Source organism: Piliocolobus tephrosceles, chromosome 10 (assembly GCF_002776525.5).
Source record: "Piliocolobus tephrosceles isolate RC106 chromosome 10, ASM277652v3, whole genome shotgun sequence".
NCBI classification, from domain to species: domain Eukaryota; kingdom Metazoa; phylum Chordata; class Mammalia; order Primates; family Cercopithecidae; genus Piliocolobus; species Piliocolobus tephrosceles.
In genome coordinates, this window is record NC_045443.1 from 41676814 (window position 1) to 41699821 (window position 23008).

Here is a 23008-nt window from a genome sequence, read left to right on the forward strand (position 1 = left end):
GAAAAATACTAACACCAATGGATTTCTTTTAATGTGTATAAGAAATACACAGATCTAGTAAATAATTCTATTATTTCATGGCTACCGCCACTTGGGAATAAAACTAAATCTTTTAAAAGTGAGTTGATTAAGAGTAAGTATTTAAAAATTAACTATATAATGGTATTAGTAATATATACATAGCCAGAATCATGAAGGTGATAATTGAATAATATGGGAAACTATGGGTTACCCAGAAGTCTCCCAGGGAGAGGAGAACTGACACTAACTCAGCCTTCTGCATTTGGATGCCCCTATTGCTTATAATTATGAGTTGAGATGAAATAAATAATAAATTAAGGATGGACATCTAGTGAATAAGGCTTAATGATCTTGCAGGCAGACAAAGTGGTTGCCAAGGAGGAGGAGAAGAACCAGAAGGACTGTGGATATAAAAGTTATCCACATTATTTCTGTATCTTTCTAAATCAGAATCCTCGCTGAATCGCTGAATCTCTGTCATGTGGTAATCTGTTATAAGCTTCCTTGAAAGGGCTAATTGGAAAAACGTGGAAAAGTTTTCTGCTACATTTCTTCTGATCTGCTGCTACAGAAGACGGCTAGCTACAGGGTACCTAGAACACTGTCCTGGGTGAATTTGATTTAGCACCTAGCGATTTGGAGCCTGACTTCAGGGTATAGCTTAGTTTCCAACCACTGGCTGCGCCTCTATGAAAAGGTCAACACTTCATCTCATGCTCTGCTCTAAGTGAATATTTACTAACTGTTGTCCAACAATTTACTCTTTCAGATGTGAACACACCATCTTTAGCACTATACAAACAGGCCTGCAAACAGGAGGTCAATTTTATTACAAGTGAATTTGTCACAACATATCTTTAGGAGTCGACCAAAAATTTAAGCCTTGAAAAATTGACTTCTTTTAGTTTGAAAGTTAGAAAATGCCAGGAGAACATATGTTTACATTAATTTCCGACTTCAAATATGCAAAATAAACATATGCATATTTGAAGTCAGAAATTAATGCAATCTTTACTAAAAATGGTGCTAAATGTTTCAAGAAGGGACGACCTGTCCAATTTCAGTTTGAAGATTATCTAAGCCAGTGGTCCACAATCCTAGCTGCAAAAAATAATTTATCAGGGATTTTTTAAAAATAGTAATGCCAAGGCCCCACTCCTCTTATATCAGTTATATCAGAATCTCTGGTGGAGGAAGTATTAGCCATGGTATAGTCTACATTATATTTTTAAGTATTCTGTGTAAACACATTTTTTAACTGTAAATAATTTAAATATAACACAATTTTACTAGCCTTTTCCATGTATTAACTTGCTTTTCATAATATATTAGGACTCTTTTAAAAAGAAATAGATGTGGTTAAGGTTTCTCTTGATATCATAGAGGCCCTATTTCAGCTTTTTACCCAAATCTTATCCTACTCAACCTTGACTAACTTCTATGCTATTCATCTCTGTAATTTCTGTATAGCCCTTGGACATCTGTAATATTCATTAAAGACAGCTATTTAAAGTGGCCACAATTTTGCAGCACTCCTATCTGTGGTGAGGTCTCTTTCCCCTTCTCTTGAATGTGGGCTGCCTTTGAGTGCTTTGCCCAACTGTGTGTGATAGAAGTGATGGGGTGCCAGTTCCAGACCTAGTCTTTGAAGGCCTGAGCCACCATTTAAGAAGTTTGATGATCCCCCTGCTGAAGAGACCATGGGAATAGGTCCTTAGATTATGCAGAGAGGGAGGGAGCACCAGCTGTGCTCAGCCTTCTAACCATTCCTACCAAGGTGACCAACATATAGTGAGGCCATCCTGAACTTACCAGCCAAGCCTGGCTTCCAGCCCTACAGCATTGAATGACGCCAGTTAACACCACATGGAGCAAAATAATCACCTAGCCAATTCCTGACCCACAATACTATTCCTGACCCACAATACTATTGCTTTAATCCACTGAGATTTGGAACAGCAATAGATAGATTTTTTGCAGCAATAGTGAACTATTAAAAGTGTGGTCCTGCTTGCCAACAGCATTAGCATCACCTAGGAGCTTTTCTGTAGAAATTCAGATTCTTAGGCCTGACCCCAGACCTACTGAATGAGAACCTGCATTTCAATAAGATGCCTAAGTTAGTCATATGTATATTTAAGTTTAAGAAACACTGATATGGACTACCTATGTTTGGATGCCAAAGACATTCCAGTCAAGCTGCAAACTGGAGGACTAAATCGAAAGAGCATTCTTGATTCATATCAAATTACACACATGCGTTGTGTAAGGCACTGACTTAGGCACTGTGAGAATGAAAACTCTTATGGTCCTTATTAAATGTCCAAGTGATCATAGTTCTTTTTAGAAGTGTTGCTCATTACTGCAGAGTTACCCTGAAAGGTCCTTGAAGGGCAGACCACGTCTTAAGCCATTTTGTAATTCCTAAAGAGCCTCACACAAACTGAGATTTAAAAACTCCCTATTGAATGGATGGAAAAGTAACATAAAAACTAAAAACAAAACCAAACTGCACCATCCTGATAAAAATGGGAGTGGACATCAATGCTAGGAAGAAACTGCATCAACTAATGAGCAAAATAACCAGCTAATATCATAATGACAGGATCAAGTTAACACATAACAATATTAACCTTAAATGTTAATGGACTAAATGCTCCAATTAAAAGACACAGACTGGCAAACTGGATAAAGAGTCAAGACCCATCAGTCTGCTGTATTCAGGAGACCCATCTCACATGCAGAGACACACATAGGCTCAAAATAAAGGGATGGAAGAAGATCTACCAAGCAAATGGAAAACAAAAAAACACAAGGGTTGCAATCCTAGTCTCAGATAAAACAGACTTTAAACCATCAAAGATCAAAAGAGACAAAGAAGGCCATTACGTAATGGTAAAGGGATCAATTCAACAGGAAGAGCTAACTATCCTAAATATATATGCACCCAATACAGGAGCACCCAGATTCATAAAGCAAGTCCTCAGAGACTTACAAAGAGACTTAGACTCCCACACAATAATAATGGGAGACTTTAACACCCCACTGTCAACATTAGACAGATCAATGAGTCAGAAAGATAACAAGGATATCTAGGAATTGAACTCAACTCTGCACCAAGTGGACTTAATAGACATCTACAGAACCCTCCATCAGAAATCAAGAGAATATACATTCTTCTCAGCACCACATCACACTTATTTCAAAATTGACCACAGAGTTGGAAGTAAAGCACTCCTCAGCAAATGGAAAAGAACGGAAATTATAACAAACTGTCTCTCAGACCACAGTGCAATCAAATTAGAAATCAGGATTAAGAAACTCAATCAAAACCGCTCAACTACATGGAAACTGAATAACCTGCTCCTGAATGACTACTGGGTACATAACGAAATGAAGGCAGAAATAAAGATGTTCTTTGAAACCAATGAGAACAAAGATATAACATACCAGAATCTCTGGGACACATTTAAAGCAGTGTGCAGAGGGAAATTTATAGCACTAAATGCCCACAAGAGAAAGCAGGAAAGAGATAAAATTGACACCCTAACATCACAATTAAAAGAACTAGAGAAGCAAGAGCAAACACATTCAAAAGCTAGCAGAAGGCAAGAAATAACTAAGATCAGAGTAGAACTGAAGGAGATACAGACACAAAAAAACCCTCCAAAAAAATCAATGAATCCAGGAGCTGGTTTTTTGAAAACATCAACAAAATTGATAGACTGCTAGCAAAACTTATAAAGAAGAAAAGAGAGAAGAATCAAATAGACACAATAAAAAATGATACAGGAGATATCACCACCGACCCCACAGAAATACAAACTACCATCAGAGAATACTATAAACACCTCTACACAAATAAATTCGAAAACCTAGAAGAAATGGATAATTTCCTGGACACTTACATTCTCCCAAGACTAAACCAGGGAGAAGTTGAATCCCTGAATAGACCAATAGCAGGCTCTGAAATTGAGGCAATAATTAATAGCCTACCAACCAAAAAAAGGCCAGGACCAGACAGATACACAGCCGAATTCTACCAGAGGTACAAGGAGGAGCTGGTACCATTCCTTCTGAAACTATTCCAATGAATGGAAAAAGAGCGAATCCTTCCTAACTCATTTTATGAGGCCAACATTATCCTGATACCAAAGCCTGGCAGAGACACAACAAAAACAGAGAATTTTAGACCAATATCCCTGATGAACACTGATGCAAAAATCCTCAATAAAATACTGGCAAACCGAATCCAGCAGCACATCAAAAAGCTTATCTACCATGATCAAGTGGGCTTCATCCCCAGGATACAAGGCTGGTTCAGCATATGCTAATCAATAAACGTAATCCAGCATATAAACAGAACCAAAGACAAAAACCACATGATTATCTCAATAGATGCAGAAAAGGCCTTTGACAAAATTCAACAACCCTTCATGCTAAAAACTCTTAATAAATTCAGTATTGATGAAACATATCTTAAAATAATAAGAGCTATTTATGACAAACCCACAGCCAATATCATACTGAATGGGCAAAAACTGGAAGTATTCCCTTTGAAAACTGGCACAAGACAGGGATGCCCTCTCTCACCACTCCTATTCAACATAGTGTTCCAAGTTCTGGCTAGGGCAATCAGGCAAGAGAAAGAAATCAAGGATATTCAGTTAGGAAAAGAAGAAGTCCAATTGTCCCTGTTTGCAGATGACCTGATTGTATATTTAGAAAACCCCATCATCTCAGCCCAAAATCTCCTTCAGCTGATAAGCAACTTCAGCAAAGTCTCAGGATACAAAATCAATGTGCAAAAATCACAAGCATTCTTATACACCAGTAACAGACAAACAGAGAGCCAAATCAGGAATGAACTCTCATTCACAATAGCTTCAGAGAGAATAAAATACCTAGGAATCCAACTTACGAGGGATGTAAAGGACCTCTTCAAAGAGAACTACAAACCGCTGCTCAGTGAAATAAAAGAGGACACAAACAAATGGAAGAACATTCCATGCTCATGGATAGGAAGAATCAACATTGTGAAAATGGCCATACTGCCCAAGGTAATTTATAGATTCAAAGCCATCCCCATTAAGCTACCAATGACTTTCTTCACAGAATTGGAAAAAACTGCTTTAAAGTTCATATGGAACCAAAAAAGAGCCCTCATTGCCAAGACAATCCTAAGCCAAAAGAACAAAGTTGGAGGCATCATGCTATCTGACTTCAAACTAAACTACAAGGTTATAGTAACCAAAACCGCATGGTACTGGTACCAAAACAGAGATATAGATCAATAGAACAGAACAGAGCCCTCAGAAATAATACCACACATCTACAGCCATAAGTAGAAAGCCATAAGTAGAAAGCTGAAACTGGGTCCCTTCCTTACTCCTTATATGAAAATTAATTCAAGATGGATGAGAAACTTAAATGTTAGACCTAAAACCCTAAAAATCCTAGAAGAAAACCTAGGTAATACCATTCAGGACATAAGCATGGGCAAGGACTTCATGTCTAAAACACCAAAAGCAATGGCAACATAAGCCAAAATTGACAAATGGGATCTAATTAAACTAAAGAGCTTCCGCACAGCAAAGAAACTACCATCAGAGTGAACAGGCAACCTACAGAATGGGAGAAAATTTTTGCAATCTACTCATCTGATAAGGGGCCAGAAACTGTAAATAACTCAAACAAATTTACAAGAAAAAAACAAACAACCCCATCAAAAAGTGGGCAAAGGATATGAACAGACACTTCTCAAAAGAAGACATTCATACAGCCAACAGACACATGAAAAAATGCTCATCATCACTCGTCATCAGAGAAATGCAAATCAACACCACAATGAGATACCATCTCACACCAGTTAGAATGGCAATTATTAAAAAATCAGGAAGCAACAGGTGCTGGAGAGGATGTGGAGAGATAGGAACACTTTTACACTGTTGGTGGGACTGTAAACTAGTTCAACCATTATGGAAAACAGTATGGCGATTCCTCAAGGATCTAGAACTAGAAGTACCATATGACCCAGCCATCCCATTACTGGGTATATACCCAAAGGATTATAAATCATGCTGCCATAAAGACACATGCACACGTGTGTTTATTGTGGCACTATTCACAATAGCAAAGACTTGGAATCAACCCAAATGTCCATCAGTGACAGACTGGATTGAGAAAATGTGGCACATATGCACCATGGAATACTTTGCAGCCAAGAAAAGGATGAGTTCGTGTCCTTTGTAGGGACATGGATGCAGCTGGAAACCATCATTCTCAGCAAACTATCGCAAGAACAGAAAACCAAACACTGCATGTTCTCGCTTATAGGTGGGAATTGAACAATGAGATCACTTGGACACAGGAAGGAGAATATCACACACCGGGGCCTATTGTGGGGAGCGGGGAGGGAGGAGGCATAGCATTAAGAGATATACCTAATATAAATGACGAGTTAATGGGTGCAGCAATACATATGTAACAAACCTGCATGTTGTGCACATGTACCCTGGAACTCAAAGTAGAATACTACTACTACTACTACTACTACTAATAATAATGAAAATATATATTCCACATATACACCATGGAATGCTATGCAATCATAAAAAAGGATGAGTTCATATCCTTTGCAGGGACATGGATGAAGCTGGAAACCATCATTCTTAGCAAACTAACACAGGAACAGAAAACCAAACACCGCATGTTCTCACTCATAAGTGGGAGTTGAACAATGAGAACTTATGGACACAGGGAGGGGAACATCATATTCCAGGGCCTGTCAGTGGGTGGGGGGCTAGGGGAGGGATAGCATTAGGAGAAATACCTAATGTAGATGACATGTTGATGGGTGCAGCAAACAGGTGCATATATACCTATGTAACAAACCTGCATGTTCTGCACATGTATCCCAGAACTTGAAGTATAATTAAGGAAAAAAAAAAAAACTAAAATAAATAAATAAATAAAAATGGGTGTGGGTGATCTAGGATCTATCCTATGTCCACTTTTAATAGAGTAAGTTAAAAGAAAACAAAATAGCATATGTTTCATAATGTTTCTTTTTAAGAAACTACTTTTTCTATTTAAGCTGTGTTTTGCATCAACATAAAGGTTATTATTCAAATAAGTACTGTAGCTTATTTGGGGTAGTTTGTTATACAGCACCAATTACATCAGTTATAAGTACCAACTACATTCTAGGTATCATAGTAGGTATTAAGGATATAGAGGTGAACATAAAGACTCAGCCCTGCCCACAAGGTACACTGTCTAATGTAGAAGATGGATTCACAAGCATATAATTCCAATATAATACAGGAAGCACATATAATTTCATGACTGGCAAGGATCTTAAAGAGTTCCATATAATCTATGCTTTAATTTAATACATGAATCTATAATAAGATACCTAGTGTAAAAACCTTTAGTGATGGAAATTCACTGTCCCCTGGGCTGGCCTATTGCATTTTTGAATGGCACAAATTTTAGTGTTTTCTTATCTTGAACTAATAATCGAATTCCCTTCTAATTATACTGTACTAATAATCAAAGTCCCTTCTAATTACTAGTTCTAGTTCTATCATATCAGAGAACAAACAATATATGTCTGATGGCCTCTCTCTTCTCAGCAGTCCAGAGACCTATGGGTGAGAATTGAGAGTAGAATCGAGAAGAGAGGGATTTGAAGTAGTCATAATGAAAAATATTCTAGGTAAGTTATAAAAAGAAGCTGAGGAGAAATGAAAAACAAACAAAACTCACTTGCCAAGAAACAGTAACTGACAGTAAAATAACTAACTCAATATTGTTGCGTAACTTTTTTTAGCAAAGCTGTGCTGACTTCGAACCAGCACATAGAGAGAAATTTAGAGATCCAGAGCTTGAGACAGGTTCAAGATAACTTGCAGAAATGCATGGAAGCAGTTCGGTTTTAATTCAGTTCAGTAAATATTTCTTTTTTTCTTTTTTTTATAAGATTATGATACTGTATTTTTACTGTACTTTTTCTGTGATTAGAGATACACAAATACTAATCATTATGTTACAGTCACCTACAGTATTCAGTACAATACCATGCTGTACAGGTTTGTAGCACATGAGCAATTGGTTATACCAAATAACCTAGGTGTGATCATGTATACCACATAGGTGGTAGGCTGTACCACCTAGGTTTGTGTAAGTACATTCTGTGATGTTCAGACAGCAATGAAATCACCTAATAATGCATTTCTCAGAACGTATCCCTGTTGTTGATGCATGACTGTACTGATCTATATTAGATTGCAATAGAAGAAAGTATATCTAACAAACTAATAAAATGGAATAATAAAAAATACTTGATTAATTTGAAAGAAGGTAAGAAAGGAGAGAAAACCTAGAATAGGTTCAAATAAAAAAGGATTTAGGCCGAGTGAGGTGGGTCACGCCAGTAATCCCAACACTTTGGGAGGCCAAGGCAGGTGGATCATGAGGTCAGGAGTTCAAGACCAGCCTGGCCAATATGGTGAAACCCTATCTCTACTAAAAATACAAAAATTAGCCAGGTGTGGTGGCACATGCCTGTAGTCCCAGCTACTCAGGAGGCTGAGGCAGAATTGCTTGAACCCAGGAGGTGGAGGTTGCAGTGAGCCAAGATTGTGCCACTGCACTTCAGCCTGGGCGACAGAGCAAGACTGCGTCTCAAAAAAAAAAAAAGAAAAAAAAAAAATTAAACCAAAATATATGGTAATTACATTACATGTAAATGGTATAAATGGACTAAATATTCAAATTAAAAACAAAGATTGTCAAGTGGATAAAAATTATTTTGTAGAAGAATATTAATAAGGATGCTTTTGGTTTAAGTAATAAAAAACCCATCTGTGACAGACTTGAAACACTATAAGAGCTTCACTGTTCACTGGAGGTTCTTGGTGCCACCAGTGCTGTGACTTAGTTTCTCTGCTGTTCTTCTGGCTAAGAGGCCCCATTTTATTGACCTTGTCCTCCAGTCAACTTTTCTTTTTTTTTTTTTTTTTTTTATTATACTTTAAGTTCTAGGGTACATGTGCATAACGTGCAGGTTTGTTACATATGTATACTTCATGACTACCGACTGTGCCACTCTGTGACAAATTAGGAGAGCATATAGGGAAATACTATTAGTCTATGGAAATCATTTGCTTATGAGAATTTCTACTTCCTGTCAGTTGCACTAGCCTACAATAATAACTCTTGCACACAAATCTTACTTCTCAAAAAAGTCTTACCTTTACAAACTTTGCAACAGCTGTGAGACAAGGTAATCTGATGAGACTCTGGACAATCCAAAGCTGGACAGCCTGAACTCTCAACAAGTTTCATGGTCTGGTCCTGTTAGACAACAGAAAAGAAGTGCTTCAAATTGTATCATTAGGACTTGCTAAGAAGTTTCCAGATCCAGCAACTGAGAAGGCTCTTTTAAGATCAAGACATTTTTGTCCTGAGGACCTCTGCACAGGTCACGGGCTCACTCTCAAAATGACATTAAATCCCAACTGGAAAGTCTTCAGAATAAGCAAGTCTTTAGAATAAGAATCAGCCACACTGATTCTACCACACTGCAGCCATGTCTATAATTAGCCAAACATCTGGGGAATCCTGGAAAATTTTGCTAGTTTTACAATACATTTGCAAGCCCAGATGACAACTGTGGCAAAAAAACAGTTTGATTTACATCAACAGCTTTTGGGAAAAAACAGTAAATAAAAATTGAGCTTCCGAAACGTTTCAGTTTTCTCAAAAAGTTTTGTTATAAGGAGATTCTCACAGATGATTCCTGTAAGAAATATTGGATATCTCCCACAAAACTACAAGGAAAATGAGGGCAGGATTCATGTCTCTTGTAAATTAATGTCTAGCACATTTTCAGGCACCTAATTGGCACTTAAAAATTTCTTGAATAAATGAATAAATCAATGTAAAATCATTGTAATTCTTGCAGTGAAAAATATTAAATACTTCCCAGGGAGAAACCAAAATACAAAATACACTTCTGATAATTGAAGTATTCCTGCCTTAGGAGCAAGCATTTGTTTTCTATACGGTTGGTCTCCAATCTCCTAAAAACAAGGATCATTAACTATGTTTTATTATGCTAACTAATACATAAGTAATAACTCTTGGAACTTGCAAGCTTCCATTTTAACTACTGGTCAATAGCTTAGATTTGTAGACACAATTTCTGCAAGGAATACTTTCATAGAAGAAGGTCACATTTCAATATCTGCCTTTTCCTGGCTCATTTATGTAAAGGACCTTCTCCAAATCATAAGCTCTTGTCAAGAAAGTGGCAGGAAGCATGTATACAGTGGAGTCAAATGCTAGTCTTCTTTTGGTTTAGTAGTAATATCAGTTCCGGTAATCTGGTTTTCTAAACCACAGTGTTTTCTGTGTTACTATTAAAGTCACAGACCCCTAGGACTGCCAATATTTTCAAAGCCACAAAACTGACAATAAAAGAACAAACACGGACTAGAATTGACAGCTCAGAAAATGGCTGTGTGAGAGAGTTGTCAATTATGCAGCAAAGTAAACACAGGAGCTTTAAGGGCCTTGAAGGGAAAAGAAACTGTGGAAGTCCTTAAAGTGAAGAATTTAGTACAGAAGCTTATGATGATCTGATAGAGCTGTGTTGTCCAATCAGTAGTCACTAGCTACATGTGGCTCTTTTACACTGTAATGGCAAAGTACACATGAGAATCTGAAGACTTGGTATAACAAAAGAATGTACAATATCTTATAAATAAATTTAACATTGATTACATGTTGAAATGATGATATTTTGGATATATGGGAGAAAACAGAAAAAAATAGTCCAGCAAAAATTCTGTTTGTGGCTTGCATCATATTTCTATTGCATGGTGCAGCATTAGAAGGTAGAAAATGGTGCCTTTTGTTTCAGCAAATAAAAGGTAACATTCACTTATTTATCTAAAATTTATGAGCACCTGCTGTGTTGCCTCTATACAGACTTATAACTGAACCTATTTAAAACCAAATAATCTTATATAATAGCAAATTTGAAATCCAATAGGCAATTATACCAGTACCTTTCTAAACCACAATTATCAGTATTATGAGACATATTCTGGTAAAATGAATAGGATACACATACACACACACAGAGAGAGAGAGAGAAAGAAGTGAGAAACTTTAAATGCCCTCAAGAGTTTTAAATTTAGAGCCAAAATTTTAATGTTAGAGATTACCATTAGAAGCCAGCGGGCAGAAGTTTTCCTCCCTCCTTGAAGTAACTTCTCTGAGTCTCTGTTCTCATTTTGGAGTTACTAGATCTCACTCTATCTTCCAATTATTTTATCTATTGTGGAACTTACTCCACTTAAGATGGCATTGGTGTAGGGATGATGACAAAGGAAAATCCATCATCTTGAAATACAGGTTGAGGAATTCATTTTAATTTTCCTGTGCCTCTATTCTCTAAGATGGGAACCTACATCATTGGAAAGCTGATTTAAAACTAAAAGAAGCAGAGAGGATACCTTATAACGGGCATGAAGAAATCAGAGCTTTCATGTTCTAGAAATCAAATCTGTCACAGTCTTGCCTCTTTGCATCTCCTCCTTGCTTATCTCAAAGGATTTCCAAATTAAGATGCATGAAGTGGATAGCTTCTTTCAGATTCAATTTGTCTTGGCAAAACTCTTAGGATTTTCCTTTCCCTCACTCTTAGTAATCACAGTTGATTGGTGGTGCCAGCAGCATAAATCACTATCTTAATTTTCTACATAATTTATACATACTAAATCATTTCCCAAACCATGTATAGGAGGCATTTAAAGAGGAAAATTAACTATCAAATAAAAATGAAGCCCTAAAGCAGAAATTTTATATATAGACAGTTTCCTTCATATAGAATAAGGACTGAAATGTAATATTAGGGTCAAGAAATATAACACTATACAAAAGACAAACATGAAAAGTGTTGTGAAACATATTTAGTTTTTCAATTAGTAGGTCGAGGGGCAAAAGTTCAAATGAATCGCATTTGCTTCAGAAAGCTTGGCAAGTAAATTTGTAAGGAATTCCACTTTAACTAATTTAAAACATTCCTTCCAAAGGGAATTAGATAAATATCAGTCTCGACTCCATCCAACAATTAATTTTAGTTAGGCAGTTTTTTGTTTTGTTTTTAATTGAACTGAGCAATATTTTTCACATGGTAGAAAATCATGAGTGACAAAAAGCTAAGTCTAACTTCACCTACATTTTCCTCCCAATAGCAAATAAAGAGCTTATTTGAATTTGGAAAATATAAGACAACTTCACAAAGCTTTAATTTGACAAAATAGCATTTTCATTTATTGGAAAAATTATTTTTCAACCACTAATTTACATGTTTAAAAACAATAATTTCTTCACATTCAAACTATAATTAATATTGTAAATTTTCTCTTTGCATTAGAATTTCAAAAATGTATTTCAAGGTTGAGCTAGTCAAGAAACTTTTATTGTGTTTATAAATAGAAACAATTTTGAAAGACCCATGAATAGTCTTCTTACCTTGCACTCATAGAGAACACATACTCCAGAAGAGGAATAGACTGTATTTCTTTCTCCTTCAAAGTAGGTTCGTCCTTGAAATTGGCATATCGCTTTGGAGGAAAAAATACAGATGTATTTATTTTATTGGGAAAAATAGCTTAGAAGGGATCAGATCATCTTGTAACAGCATTCCACATGTTTTACACCTTTTTTCAACATGTTTGAATAACCAGAAACCTCAATTCAATGTACTGCAAGGCAGATGTAAACTTAGTGTCATGCAAATTAAGTTGAGAGAGTAAAATAAGATACAAAAAAGATAAAGGGCAATGACATGTCTGAATTAGACTCTGAAAAAGCACTGCCAAGAAGCAGACTTAAAGTCAATTACTTGCCTGATAGATGATGTCCCACTTAGGGCATATTAAGTAGGCACTTAGGGTGGCAATAAATCAGGGGTAATATGAGACTCAGGGAACAATATGAGAAAAGTTTTTGTTTTATATACCATTACAGAATTCTAAAATAGAACATTATAATAGAAAGAAGCTACATTCATTTCAGCACATCCATGTAAGTTTTAGGTTTTATGGTTTAGTGTTATTTTATTTATAAGTATGTATGGGTTAGGGCACCCCATCTAGGACGTTGAGAGGTCTTAATCTAAACCTGCCTTGCTTCTATCACAATTAAGTGAAATTTTAAAATGTAACCTTAGATTGCATGGAAAAATAGGTTTTTAATCCATAAAAAATGCATAGACTATCAAATAATCTTTTCTAAAACTTGCAAAATATTTACAATTCACACAAACATTTAGCCAACAGAAATCATTTCCTTGTTTTGAAGTATTTCATACTACCTACATTGACTCATCACCTAAGGCAAAACAGATTTACCCTAAAGCTAATGATGCCTACTTTTCAGGGTCCTTCTCTGGCTTAGACTCCTTGTAAGATGCTGAACTAAGTTCTCTTTTCATCATTTTATATTGTTTACCTTTGAAAGGACACCCAATATTGTAGATGCTTCAGATCCCCATAACATCTAGATCTACCCCAAGATAATTATTTCAAAGACCAGTGGAAGTGATCAACTGATAGACTCCGGCAATTTGTTTCCCATATTTACTAAATCCAATTTTTTATTTTAACTATGCAAATTCTATAAAGTGAATGTGTACATTTTCTTTTAATTCCACTGTGTGAATTATGAGAAATTCTTTCACTCTTTGCAATTCATATATCCCTATTACCTTTAAAAGTATTGACTTCCCAATAATAAAGAATAAAGAAATTAGACATACATTTATTTTTTAATTTCATCATTTATTTTTTTCTTTTAGAGACAGGGTCTTGCTGTGTTGCCCAGGATGGTCTCGAACTCCTATCCTTAAGTGGTCCCTCTGCCTAAGCCTCCCAAAGTGCTGGGATTACAGGCATGAGCCACCATGCCTGGTCTATTCTCTTAATAATATCAATATATTGTTGTAGAAATATTAAGATCCAAAATATAACCTGACTCTCACTTTCCTCGAAAAACTATTTTAAAGTTGCATATTTAAATAATGGAAACATGCACGGTTTTAAAAATGTCATCCTTCAATTCATCTCCTTACACAGTATTTATTAACAAATTTGACTACATAATGCATATCTCCTAGCCAATTGATTTTGAACTTTTTAGAGCTTGCTAGGAAAGAATAAAATTTACTTGCATTAATCATATGACTTAACGTCTGGCTAAAATATGCTCACTCATGAATATTCAAAATGAAACTATAGATCTGTCAGTTGCATTCTATCTATTATATTATGAATTATAATGGTATGTGCATTTACTTAATACGATTGATCGCAAAATATATCTCTCTGACATCTAATTTTTAGGATTTTTTTTGTTTTCATGAAACTCAGTAATCTCAACATAATTAAACATGCAACTGAGGTTACTGAGCTTCATGAAAACAAACAAAAAAAAATCCTAAAAATTAGAGGTCAGGGAGATATATATATTAAGTACTATATTTTATAAGATAATGAGAATAAATAAAACCTTTCTTACATCTATTCAGTACCTGCCATTCAAAGGTTTCTAAGCCTATTGTATTATATGACTTGATAACTGTAGCCTATTCAAGTCTAAGCGTATGTGGAAGAAAAACGATGGTGCTCTAAATCTTTCTTACACAGAAGGGAAAGGAAACATTGCTAAAAAAACACAAGGGTAAATTCTCCTTATACAAAGTCTTTTGATAATTTAATATTCACGTAGAGCAGATGGGCCTTCTGCTCTAAACTCTTAATTCAAAAGACTCAAATAGGCAACTTGTGGGACAATAGGGCACCAAATGCAGCTTGGCAGGGAGGGAAAAAGCACATAAATGAATGAGGTCACAATTGCTTAATTCTCTTTCAAGCAACGAGCACAAGCAGGATGAAGTTGGCTTAGGGAGAACCCAAAGTGAGTGATTTTTATCTCACTTCTTTTTTGATAAGTTGCTGTAATTCTCCATAAGTCTAACATTGACATGGAATATTCAGTAATATTAGTAGGATATTTCTTTCTTAGACTCTTTGGAGGAGAAACGTGAAGAAATTCAAACAAAGATATAATGATTCCTAAAAACACTGCAAGGAATCGTAAAAATGCCATTAGAATGGCTCTAGGAGTTTTCTAAGACTGAGAGAGTAACAGTCATGTTAACCTATTCATACATTTAACAAATATGTACTGAGCTCCTATTACATGTTAGATACTCTCCTAGGCACTGGAATTCAAAGACAAATTTAATGTGCTTCGTGCCTCACTATTTAGTAGGGCAGACAGACTCATACACAACTAACTCTAAGAGAAGCCAAACTGAAATTCTATGATTAAATAATCCATAAGTTATATGGAAACTCAGGAACCCGAAAGCACTTCTAAGAAGGGACAGCTGGATTAAGATTAAGAAAACAAGGGCTGCTGAAGGATCCATACTGTGGTAAAAGCAAGGGATCATCATTACCCTAGGGCTAAGGAACAAGGGAAGAAAATGGTTTTACTAGACACCAGTATAAGCCAGAATTATGGAGGAGAGGATGCCTTGTGAAAGCTATAATCATGGGAGCACAACTACTGCCAGAGACATAGCTTGATGCAGGAAAGAAACATAGCCAACCTTCTCTCCTCCTCCTGCCTTCCAATTTCCTGCCAGTGTCTCCCATTGGTGAACGCTACTTGAAACTAGCTGGCAAGGAGACCAGAGTGATACAGGCTGCAGAAGTCAGGCTCCTGGGGGACAGAGGACAAAGAATGGAAAAGGGAGTGTCGGGTGCCCAGGAACAGGAACAATAACAAGAACAAATGTCTGTTACATTAATTCACTATATGCCATTAAGAGGTCTAGTTTACCAAGATAGCTTGCTCAGAAGGGCATAAGAGAATGGAACACAAAAGTCTGAAAGAGAAAATAGATATTTTAAAAATGTAGTCCCTCCTTCAGATTATCAAAGTGAGGTTTATAGGCAGCCAGAGGGTAAAATGAGGGAACTGAGCTCTGGGAAAATCAAGTGTGTAAACAGAGGAGGGAAAGCAGATCGGGCCTATGCCCTAATTTTAACCAAGGCCAACCCGTGTAGGTATCAGGTGCAAATTCTCAGAGATAACAATAATCACTGGCTACCACAATGACTACACCACCACCCCTGGAATTCTCCAACTGAAAAGTATCTGCCTTCTAACCTCTCCCCAGTAGCGTATAAAGTAAGAAAATTCACTTCCTCAATAAAACAATAAAGGAATAATCATTTTTACTGTATTTTCTGCTCCTTTTAACCATGTTAATTGCATGCACATGTTTATAGCCAGAGGCTTCACTTCTTCCCTAGTTTTCTTGTGTGGCTTGTGTATATGTGAGTGAGTGTGACTACCACATTTAGTTCTTTGTGATGTAACTTTGGATTTCTACACCTCAAATCACTTACTAGCTTAAAGCAGAACTGTTTCAATTAGGCCATGTTTTCAAAAGTCTATGCTGAGTGATAGATTGAATATGTTATGTGTATATACTTTAAGATATAAAACTTCTAGGGAGATGTACTTAATTTATTCATACAGGCTTATCACTTTGTAGACTAGGAAGCTATACCATTTTGAAATCATACTAACCCATAGGACCACAGCTACTCATTAGTTATTAATATTAAACAATGTGAAATACACATTTCTTCTGACTCTAGTAGGTGCTGCTGTTGGCATAACTCGAGGGAGTGCATTCACACCAGGGTCTATGTGATTTACATCACACAGAGCTTTCCTGCACATAGTCTATTCAGTCATAAGTGGAGACATTAACAACAACTTGTAGAAATTCAATAGGACAATGTAACACTTGATGTACATGTTCTACCAAGGCTATCTTAAACATTGCAAATTGGATAGTCACTAGCATCATAATTATCAGAGAATCCAAGAAAGCAATTAATAAAAATTATTTTCCTCCATTTTAACAACATAAAAACAATTAACAGCAAATAGGAGCCAACAGATGCTACAGACAAATTTAGAAGTCATCAGTTGTTAAAAAGTGAAAGGTAATTTATAACACAGATTGAAAACTGGATAAGTGAAAGAAGCCAGTAAAACGCTGAAAATTCTAAGTTACACATTAAAATCTTGATTTACTGGTCCTTAATGCAGAGATGGCAACTGCAGGGTTCTCTAATGAGATTTAAATGAACTTCAGCAAACCATTGTAGAAAGAATGATCTAAACCCATCTAAAAACATTTCAGAATATATAAGCAAAAGGGCATCATATTTTACTTCTAAACATTTCCTCACTACATCTTTAGCTTTTTTCCTCTTATTACTTGATTGAAAATACATGCATCTACTTTACACTTCCCAATTGGTATCAATACCTTTAAAAACGATTCATTACAAAATTAAAAGTTATAAATACCAAAAAGAAAGTCAGTGTAATTAACTTAAGTGAGTCATGGGACATAGAGTTTCTTTAAAATTCTTTTTCAAAACACCAAATATCAGTGATCTTTGGATAGGTTGTCTGTTAAGGATAGACTTTTATACAGTAGTAGCTTTCCAATGGTATGCTTTGAAATTTTGATTCCCTTTGGGAGACTTCTCAAAAATGTATAATAGCAGTTACTTCATTCTGAATTCTGAGCCAATATTTTGTTAGCAATATACAAATCAAAGCTGTTGGATGAGAAAATAACTCATTAACTATAATTATGTATATCTGTATTTTTATTATACATTTTTAAAAGAATGTACAATAAATGCATTCATGAGGCAGGTTAAGATTCTGCAAAGTCAAACAAAAAATTTAAAAGTGTTATAATATTCTTAATAGGCTCCAATCAGCTATGCTGCATTTATCCAGCCCACAATCTTCTTTTGTAATCTGGACTCACTTGGAGTCAATTCTTAACAATATGGTCGTAATAAAAGTCTTGAGCACTAACTGATACAAATTAATCTCTCTTCTCTACAATGCTTAAATCTCTATTATAGCACTGAACACATTTTTCTTCCTTTTCTATAGTGAGTTCTACACTTTTTCATCTTTCTTATTTCAGGACAGAGACAGTGTCTTACTTGTCTTTGGATTTTATTCAGCACCCAGCATGGGCCCTGCATAATATACTCTCAAGGTTTGTTAAATTTTTTGGTAAATTCTCTTCCAGCTTCCTATTTGATAAAGAAATCTAAAAATAAGTGAACTGAACCTCTCTAAACCTCATTTTTCCCTTTACATTTGGTCTCACCAGAGGAGTTTGCATCTTATAATAAAGATTCTATAGCCTGTGTCTTACAGAAAGAGTCTGCCCTTTCTGTAAAATGACAGCTTACCTTCAACTGGAGCACATCTGAAACTTGTGAAATGGGAGCAGTAAGAAAGCAGCTGGTTACTGTCATAGCAGTAACTTACTAAAATGAATAATGCAAATTAGCATGCTCAAAGAAAGTCTCCTTGGACAATTTGATGACAAAACTTTCTTCTTTCCCAATATAAAACCAGTTTTTGTGAGTCAATGCTATTTAAAATGATTAGAAGTTCAGAGTGCTTAAATAATTCACAAATTCATGAATTAGACATGATTGTCTAATCTCATTAATTGTTTGGGAATTTAGTTGTTTGCCAAACTAATATTAGAGTTTAAGAAATGAGATCTTGATAGTAGTTGTGCAACCTCCTTTTTCTGTTTTATATACATCATGTCCTCGGGCTTCTAAAGGACCAAAGAGTGCTGCTGCCCCTAGGGGGCCTTAATTTAGGTCAGTAGCTTATTCTTCCAAAAAGAGAACAGGCCCTGAAATACTATAAATTTAGCAGTAGTGAGGGGTTAGGAGGCAAAGAAGGATAAAAGTACCTCCCAGAATAGAACAAGAGCAAAAATTCAAGCACCCTGTCCAGATCAGCCTTTAGGTTAGAGAATGTATATGCTGAGAAAACAAAAAATGATATATTTTTTTTTTATTTTTTTTTAATTTTTATTCTACTTTAAGTTCTAGGGTACATGTGCATAAAAATAAAAAAAAATAAAAATGCATATAAATAAAAAAAAAAAGGAATCACAGTTAACAGCATGCAGCATGTCCATAAATATATTGTTCACAAGAAAAAAATACAAAGTATAAAGTTATTAAAATAAAAAAAAAAGAAAACAAAAAATGAATGTTTAGAAGTTAATAGCAAAAAAGCACGCGCTATTGCTGTAAGCAGAGATTCAGCATTTTTGACTCTAACTTTACCAATTTAAATGGCAATCTAAAAATATTCTGAAATTCTTTTAAATTAGCTGCTTTTCTGTCACTAGTCTTGTTCTTGATCTTGGCTCATGTACCATAGAACAGTCTATTAAAATGACAATATAATCAATTCATTTAGTCCTCTGACAATATGAAAAATAAATTGAATGACTGGAGGTAAAGATTTAGAGTAAAATACAGTATTTGTGTCAATACTTAAATACTATTAAAGTGACAGAACATGGACACACATGAAGAAACAGGTTTCATTACCACTAGACAAAGAAATATAATGTATAATATAATAAGGAAAAGTTTGCATATTGTCACTTTCAAAGTTAGAACTAGAATCCATATGACAGTCCTTCTGTGCATCTTTTCTTACCACCAACCCAGTGAATTTGATCAATACAGGAACATCTTGTCTTTGGCTTAACTTTGTGTAACTTTTTTTTTCAAAATGCCTGGCACCATTTAGACACATGTTGTTTTGATGTTATAGTGTTGAAGATATTGAACATAAAATGTTGTGTGAACTGCAAAGCATGATTCTTTTCATTATAAACCAAATATTAGTGCTCAACTAAGAGATTACAAGTATAAAACATTGAAAAAGTGATTTTGCTCTTTTAGAACAGTTTCTGGTGTGCAGGTAAAACAAAGGAGGAAACTGTTGAGGGGTAGCTCTATTAGGAGGACATTTTTCAATGCAGTTTCATGAGAACTATATTAATAACTCCATTATGCAAAGAATGTGGGCCAAGAGAAGAGAACAAGCACAAGGTTAAAGGGAGCAAGCTCTATGTAGAGTAAGACAAGTGGAAAGGATGGCAGAAAGAGGAGGGAAGAGAGAGCAAAGGAAGCAACTGAGGATGGAAAAATTTGACAGCATACTTGAGATGGAACAGGAGAAGGAAATGCAGTAAGCAACAAAATGATAAACAGGAGAACCAAAACAATTTCATAAAGACTTAGGGCAAGAATGGCAACACCTGGTGAAAATAAGAAACTTTTTTTTTTTTTTTTTTTTCTGAGACAGGGTCTCACTTTGTTGCCCAGGTTGGAATGCTGTGGCACGATGAACTGCAACCTCAACCTCCCAGGCTCAAGCGATCCACCTCAGCCTCCTGAGCAGTTGGGACTACAGGCATGCACCAGCATGTCCCACTAATTTTTTAATTTGTTTGTAGAGACAGGGTCTCATTATGTTGCCCAGGCTGGTCTTGAAGTCCTGACCTCAAGTCATCCTTCAACCTTGACCTCCCAAAATGCTGGGATTACAGGTGTAAGCCACCACACCTGACCTAAGAAATATTTATTGACACTGAAGCACTGTAGTAGAAGGTCATCTTCCCTGCCTTCAGGGAGCATTCAGCCTAATGTGGGAAATGATGGGCACATGCATAGGTAACTAAATATAACTCAGAGAAGAACACAGTCTTACAAGGGTGGAACTGGAAATGCTTCACACAGAGGAGTGTTTGAAAATGAGCACCAAGGGTGAAATGATTTAGTATGATTTAAATCAGGAAAAGAGTACTCATAATACATTCAAAAATAGAATAATAATCACAGTAATATACTTTGTCCCAGGATCCCAATGAACATCCAGTCTCGAAATCTATATTACCTGGAAGTGATTTATTATAAGTTGGTTTTACCTACACTCCCAAACTAGTAGGCTGATGGATCTCAACCACAGATGCGTATTAAAATCACCTGAAGAACATTTAAAACTCAATGTCCTATCTGCATGCCAGACCAATTAAAAAATTCTGAGGGTAGGACTTGGGTCTTTTAATATTTTAGAGCTGTCCAGGTAGACCTAAGTTGACAACTATTTTATTATTCAGAGAAAGGGGAAATGAAAGAGAAAAAATAAAATTAACATTTGAATAGAGACAGTCACAGATATATTCAGTAGAAGCCTTTTTATCCTATGTTATCTGATGGGATTTGGCCCATTGTTTGAAAATAATCAGTTAAACTGAGAAATCATATATAACAATAAATATGTACCTTAAACATTTTAAACACACAAATTCACACTCATTCAACCATGTTTTGATGTTGAACATTTTAGTATGGATTCCTTGATTGTGCTTTACTGTAGTCTTGATTAGATAAGTAAACGTTTTAATGTGTTGCCTAGAATTTCCAGTAAAAGTTTCATTTTGATTGGGTTTTTTTTTTTTTTAAGGTAATAAGATAGATACTTGCCCAGCAGTCTGAAGAGAAATAATTTCAATACCCTGTTTTCATCCACATTTATAGTTGTTTTACTGACATGTAATTTCAGAGTACCTTTTTTAAGGGAACTCTTATACACTGTTGATGAGAATGCAAATTAGTTTAGCCACTATGGAAAGCCGTTTGTAGAGTTTTCAAAGAACTTAAAGTACAACTACCATTCAACCCAGTAATCCCACTACTGGATATATATGTCCAAGGAAAATAATTCATTCTGTCGGAAAGACCTATGCACCTGTATGTTCACTGCAGCACTATTCACGATAGCAAGGACATGGAATCAACCTAAGTGCCAATCAACAAGGAAGTGGATAAAGAAAATGTGGTGTATATATACACCATGGAATACTATGCAGCCATAAAAAAGAATGAAATCATGCCCTTTGCAGCAACTTAGACACAGCTAGAGGCCATCATCTTAGACACCCTAACATGAGAACAGAAAAGCAAAAAACACATGTTCTTACTTACTGATAAGTGGGAGCTAAACACTGAATACACATGGATGTTAAAGTAAGAACAATAGTCACTGGGAATCACTAGATGGGGGAGAAAGGGAGCAGGGTGTGGCCTAAAGAACCACCTGTTGGGTACTATGTTGCTGCCTGGGTGATGGAATCATTGGGACCTCAAGCCTCAGCATAATACAATTTAACCATAAAATACAACTGCATATGTACCCTTTAATCTATAATAAAAGTTGAAATTTGCAGGATACAAAATCAGTGTACAAAAATCACAAGCATTCTTATACACCAACAAGAACCAAAGTGACAGCCAAATCAGAAAGGCAATCCCATTCACAATTGCCACGAAAAGAATAAAACACCTAGGAATACAGCTACCCAGGGAAGTGAAAGATCTCTACAAAGAGAATTACAAAACAATCCTCAAATAAATCAGAGAAGATACAAAAAAAAAAAAAAAGGAAAAACATCCCATGCTCATGGACAGGAAGAATCAATATCATTAAAATGGCTACATAGCCCAAAGCAGTTGGCATATTCAATGGTATTCCTACTAAACTACCAATGACATTATTCACAGACCTAGGGAAAAAAAAAAAAAAAAAAAAACTACTTTAAAATTCACATGGAACCAAAAAAGAGCCTAAATAGACAAGGCAATCCTAAGCAAAAAAAAAAAAAAAAAAAAAAGAAAAAAGAAAAGAAAAAAAAGCTGGAGGCATCACAATACCCAACTTCAAACTATACTACAAGTCTACCATAACCAACACAGCCATGGTACTGGTACAAAAACAGGACATAGACCAATAGAACAGAATACAGAGCCCAGAAATAAGGCTGCACATTTACGACTATCTGATCTTCAACAAAGCTGACAAAAAAACAAGCAATACGGAAAACTCCCTATTAAATAAATGGTGCTAGAATAACTGGCTAGCCATATGCAGAAAATTGAAGCTGGACTCCTTCCTTACACCA

The 23008-nt window shown here is 35.6% G+C and overlaps 1 protein-coding gene across 5 annotated transcripts in view; it reads right to left on the reverse strand.

Annotated features, from left to right (window-relative positions):
* Positions 1 to 23008, reverse strand: part of NELL2 (neural EGFL like 2) — a 402175-nt gene that overhangs the window by 223428 nt on the left and 155739 nt on the right. For all 5 annotated transcript variants that reach the window (XM_023182792.1, XM_023182793.1, XM_023182795.1 and 2 more), the window contains 2 exons: positions 12571 to 12662; positions 9279 to 9381 (listed from right to left, as the gene is read on the reverse strand). In XM_023182792.1, coding sequence (XP_023038560.1) covers positions 9279 to 9381; positions 12571 to 12662 — 195 coding nt within the window. The remainder of the gene's footprint in view (positions 1 to 9278; positions 9382 to 12570; positions 12663 to 23008) is intronic.